Source organism: Emericellopsis atlantica (genome assembly GCF_019669845.1).
Source record: "Emericellopsis atlantica unplaced genomic scaffold F5Z01scaffold_86, whole genome shotgun sequence".
In the NCBI taxonomy this organism is placed as follows: domain Eukaryota; kingdom Fungi; phylum Ascomycota; class Sordariomycetes; order Hypocreales; family Bionectriaceae; genus Emericellopsis; species Emericellopsis atlantica.
Window position 1 is genome coordinate 1 of NW_025764788.1, and position 5,578 is coordinate 5,578.

Below are 5,578 nucleotides of genomic sequence, written 5' to 3' on the forward strand. Positions count from 1 at the left end.
GTGCCGTTTGACGGCCATCTGACTTGTGCGCTCTGGAGCGCCATGGATGAGACGGTGCTCTCCGAAAGCGCTTGGTTTCCAAAAGGTGAGCTATTTCTTCTCAGTACCGCTCAGACATATGGGTGCAATCCCTGTTGACTTACCATGGAGTGTGAGCAAAGGCAGACCTAGCCATTTGCGGCAATGAGATGAGATTAGAGCTTGAGGAAGCCGATTAGACAAACCTGACAAGCATCAGGTCTTCGGGCATTGATCTTTACTTTTAAAGCAGAACGCAGCAACATGATATGGACGGCCGCTGGCAGATTGAAAGCCGTCTGTTCGCTTGTTCACAACCTAACGTATAGTGACATCGCACGTTTGATAGAACTCACCCGCACGTTCCTTGGAGAATCCACGCAATTGTCGAAAAGCGCTGTCGGTAGCGCATACTGGTAGGATTCCGCAGTCATCGACCAGAGTGAACAGGAAGTTCAAGGTAGCATCCAGTGTTCCGTCTGCGGCCAGTAGTTGTCATCGGGCGGTTAGCGGACTTTTGAGCCTCGAGTAAAGTTCAATCCAAATGCCGTCCTTGTTCGCTTTGTTCACACATGGCCCCATGTATTGAGCGAAAATGGCAATGCGACGCTCAATGTCTGACAAAGAACAATGAACGCGCAACTTCGGGTCGTTCTTATCGAAAGTTGGGAGTTCTTTTCCTTCTTTGTTACATGACAGAACTGAAAAGTCCAGAAGGGCACAAGTTGATTGGCATTGAGCCGAATGATTCGGTAGACAAACGGGTATAAAAGTCATAGTCGCAAGTATGCGCACCAGCGCTTCATTCACATGATGGCTTTCTATGACAAGTGCTGCGAAAAAGCGAGGAGGTTGTGCCAAAAGCCTCACCGCGCAGTTTCTATGCATATAAACCAGCTCTCTCAGTATGATAAGATGATGCTGGAGGTGGATCAGATGCCTCCAGGATATTATGTGGTTGCCGGAATCCTGTCGTGGCTCTTGCTGGCGGGGTTTCTTGTATCCCCCTCCACATACGCCTCTATGCGAGACTCGGATGTCCTGGATAGCACCAATAAGGTCGGCAAGTCCCTCATGGGCTCCGTGCGAAATGTGCCACTACTTTACATAGCGTCCTTTATCTGTTTGTTCGCCACAGCTGGGCTTGGGTGGCTCTGGTGGCGTTGGCAACACAACTATATTTGGGTCACTCGGTATATCATCGTGTAAGCCGGACTGGAGTATAGCCATACGGACTCGCTAACGAAGTAGGCCAACTTTAACCAACTCGGCCATGGGACTGATCTCGACTTTCCTCAATGTTTACAGTATGCAGGATGGGCAGTGGTCCATCACTGCCATCATTACCGTGTCCATCATCGGCGCGTGGTTCCTTGCGTCATGTGTTCTCTTTACTTTCTACAAAGGCCTTCTCTTACCGAGTTTGAAGGACGTCAGGTGGCCACAGGCGAATTAGGTGGGTATACGTTTGCTACGGGGTTCCTCGGCCACAGCCGAGTTTTTACATTGTTTCTGAAGACTGCGAAGGGACTGAACTCACTACCAGGCCCAGGCGTCACAGTAGATAGTAGAAATATCCAGGCACGCAGGTCCTCGAAGTATTCGCAGCAGGGATAGAAAGGAAAAGAAAGCGGACTACGAGTGCTGGCCATCCATGGCTCATCGGTCAGTGAGCAAATCGAGAATGCCGACCGCTTGATATACGTCAAAGATAGTCTGATATTGCCTTATACCAATATTTGAATTAGTTTTTCCTGATATTGAGGCTTGAGAATGACTTGGACATGGTAGTTGTCGTTTGACTGTTTTCGGGTTGCACTCGAACTCGCCCTTGCAACATGCCGCTTCCAATGTGCGCAGCAACAGTGCGCGTTTGGCTGAAAACTCGTATTGAGTTTTTCTGAAATTCAGTCCCAAGCCCGACGAGCTGGAGTTCAGTACCTTGTGATCAGGTGTTGGCGAGGAAAGTAGAAAGCCAACGATAGCGCGGTCGTCCCCTTCCAGCCGGGTGTGTGGTCAATTTTGCCAGTTGAGCTCCAACCGGAAGAGAGTGTGTGTTTGGAATACTTCAAACATTGTACCACTAGACAGACATCGTTTCCTGGTGATCAAGCCTTGCAGTTGTGGAAGAAGAGAAGGCTCGAAGCTCGCTGTTTACGAGAGAGGTGACTGGCCTTTAATTAGTCGGTAAATGATTCTAGAGGCCTTGCTGTGAGGAAAAAAGACTATTGGTTACCGCAGCCTCCGGCCGTATACTAAAGCCCTTGCTTCCTGATGTATACCCCATGGCAGAGCTACACATGCTCTCGCCTCGGCAGTTAATCCACAAGCAGCATTGTAGAGCGAATATGCCATGTACATTTTAATATCTTCCATCTTATATGTCAGCTTGATAATAAAGAGAATCCTGTGATAAAGCTAGATCGTGATTTTTCTTGGACACCATCCCATTACTGAACACCCGACTCGTCATCAATCCCTATCACGAACATACATCGAACCCCTTGCATATGCCAATATTCACAACAGTGATCATGCTAACGGCAAGCCATCTGTGTAGTTTCTGCTTTTCATCAAACCACTCACTCAATCCTGACCGTATATGTTTGACGCGTCTTCGTGACTTCCAAATTCAGGAACCTTGGTGACTCCTACGAGTTGGCGCCGAAAATGTTTCACGCGATGCGTGTCTTCTGAGATACACCACCAGCCAGCCTACCCCCGCAATCATCGCGGAGACGAAGGTGGTCGGCAACTGGAGGTCTCTCATGGGAGGGGTATTGATTGGGGTCCATGCCATAGCCGATCTCATCAGGAAGGGACTTCTCAGTTAGCATGTGGCAAAGACGTTCTCGGTCTGACTCACAAAAGTAAGCGATACACCAGTTTGATACAGCGGGACCGAACATGCGACCATAGCCAGGCAATGAAGATCACGGGAAGGAACCCCGCGACCAGGAAACAGAAAAGCAAGATTAGGCCCCAAAGCATGCAAGGCATGATGCTCATTGTTGTGGGTGGTCTATTTGTCCGTGTCATCGTCGAAAGAGACACAAGATAGGCGTTCTTGAGCCAAAGAAACCAAGAGCACAAAGCAGAAGCGAGGACTGGGGCTTTATGGTGTATATACTGACGAAGTAGATCGTTTACTTTGTCAATGAGACGCTGGAAAGGGGACAGTGCGAGATTGTCGCGCGACGCTGTAGGCTGCTTTGGAGGTGCCGAGTTATTCATGGCGATTACTGTCATTGATAAGCTGTCTTCTTTGCCTTTATGTCATATGTGGCCGCCTGGAAATGGACGAAAAGCTTGGAGCAACGACAAGGTCTCCAAAGCCGCAGGTTCCGACAGTTAATCGGGCGAAGCCGGCAGCTTCTGGTTATCAATGCAAGTGCATCACCTTAGGTCGGAGCTCCCACCTGGCATCTTGTCATTGGAGTTGAGTGTTTGGGAGCGGCCATATGTCGGGGTGCTCTGTGCTCTATGATTCCCACGAGGCAAGATGAAGTTCACAAATGGAACCCCGGCCTTTAAAGCATCCGGGATACACAGGAGACACTCGAAAACCATACACACTATGCACGTCGATCCACCAAAAAAGCGCGATCGCACACGAGAGAATTTCTCGCGCGCCATGTTTCGCCTGATGAAGCGCTGTGACGCGATCAGCAAGCGTTATCCGAACACTGATACATACTTGCTCATCCGTCAAAACCAGAAACACTATCAATACAATTCGACGACACACAACTCGAAATTTCCCACGCCGCCGGCTGAGTTAGTAAGTTCAACTGTTCTAGCTACCCTTCAAAGTCTGACCCTGGAAGGACATAACATATCCTCCGACGGTAACACGAACACCGGCGTCATTTTCCGAGGGGAAATACTGCTCCGGGAGATAATATATAAAGAAGGGAGAAGGATAACGGATAGGTGATGGCATACATTTTACGCGAACAGGAGGTCACACCGAATGTGTGTAGGAGTTGGTGATATACTAGTTATGCTAGATACGGATGGGTCGATTGAATTTAAAAGAAGGCCACCTCTCCTGAGAACCACTATCATCCCCATTGGGTTGCTCGGATTGACTGGTATCTTGATAAAAAGAGACCGCGTGCGACATCGAGTTTTTACTCGGCTTTGCATCCCGTATCCTGGATTCATACGAATTGGGTAGCAAAGATCCCAACAATACGGCCTGAGTTTCCCCGACTCTATGTAAGCCGGGATGTAGCACTAATTGCGTTTTTATTTGAAGCGGCGTTAAAGCACACCCTCTGTCCTTAGGCGACTAAGGCGTCGCGCCAGGTGTAGTGACTCTAAAGATTCTGGATCAGAGCAGTCGGCGTAACGGCTATGCCTAAGCCGTTGCGCCAAGGGCAAAAGATCAGACATTGATCGAATGACGAGCGATCGATACAGGCGTAATAGCTGCTGATAGGGGATACGAGGGACTGCGGGTTGGGCTTGGGCCGGTAAAATCAAAGCCCTCTACAAGGACAACTGAGAAAACCCATCACCATCCGGAAGGCTGCCAGCTTAGTGGGGCCATGCTATCACTCCAGTGGGTAGGAAGGCCCCTGGAGACTTCTAGAAAAGCCGGCTACCTGTTATGGTCCGGTTTTCCGTGGCCGTATCAAGGTCCATGCTGGCTCTTTGTGGACATTTCTGCAAGACGCCCATATCGCTATTATCACATCCGCCCCACCAATAAGAGATATGATGCTAGGTGCCAAGTCCTATGTATCTTGTGGCTCGCGGCGGAATCGGAACAGGACGTTATTGCCCGATTATGGATGCATCGTTATCCGCGATCATGGTCCGTACCAAACTCTGACCTCGGTACCAAAGCGCAGTCCGATCTGAGATTCTTAAAAGCATGACGTTACGCTAATACACTTACGCGGAGCATCGCCTCTTGCCCATCGTGTTTCGACCCCCTCATAAACGATACAGCTCCCTTTATAATGAGCTCCATTAGTTCCTACGGAGATGATGACCTTTGTGAGGTAAGGTCTCCCACGGAGGTTGGCTCTCCCACGAAACTTGACTCTGACGAGTCACCGCCTGTGGCTGGCAGTGAGGGCAACTGTCTTCGTACGGAGGATCTGAAGCGTTTAATGGACGCTCTAGGCGAGCGCAGCATCAAGTTTCAGCGAATGAAAGACCAAGAGTGCCTCCCTGAGGCGATGATGCACGATCAAGGTGCGGTTGCTCCGGCGGTCGTGGTGTCTCCATCCAATGAATCGGAGGTGGTTCAAACACTGCAGATCCTCACCAAACTTGACCTCTACCATGGCGGCCAGGCTGTGTCGGTGAAGAGCGGAGGCCACGGTTATTTCAACGGCGCCACATGCGCCGATATCATGATCAACTTATCGGCCATGAGGCAGCGCAAGATCGAACATAACGTTCTCACATTAGAGCCTGGCTGCCTCCTGGGCCATACCATTGACCTGCTCGCCAGGAACCACAAGGCGGTGCCTCATGGAGACTGCTTTGGCGTCGGCGCGGGTGGCCATTTCACCACCGCTGGCTGGGACATCCTGCTTGCGCG

At 50.2% G+C, this 5,578-nt stretch overlaps 2 protein-coding genes across 2 annotated transcripts; both read left to right on the top strand.

Moving 5' to 3' along the window:
- Positions 1-835: 835 nt before the first annotated feature.
- F5Z01DRAFT_543401 (uncharacterized protein) lies at positions 836-1,482 on the top strand. The gene is made up of 2 exons (XM_046260546.1): positions 836-1,223; positions 1,270-1,482. The coding sequence occupies exons 1-2, from the start codon at positions 901-903 to the stop codon at positions 1,472-1,474; spliced, it is 528 nt and encodes a 175-aa protein (XP_046113285.1). The 5' UTR covers positions 836-900; the 3' UTR covers positions 1,475-1,482.
- Positions 1,483-4,804: 3,322 nt separating this feature from the next.
- F5Z01DRAFT_543412 (uncharacterized protein) lies at positions 4,805-5,578 on the top strand (the record flags this gene model as incomplete). Its single annotated transcript, XM_046260547.1, has 1 exon — positions 4,805-5,578. A coding segment is annotated over exon 1 (590 nt), but the record flags the coding sequence as incomplete, so codon positions are not given.

Excerpts from the sequence above, each read along its gene's own strand:
- F5Z01DRAFT_543401 (XM_046260546.1), top strand. The coding sequence starts at position 901 with ATGCATATAAACCAGCTCTCTCAGTATGATAAGATGATGCTGGAGGTG. Across the intron at positions 1,224-1,269 it reads GTCACTCGGTATATCATCGT|GCCAACTTTAACCAACTCGG; the intron begins GTAAGCCGGACT and ends CTAACGAAGTAG.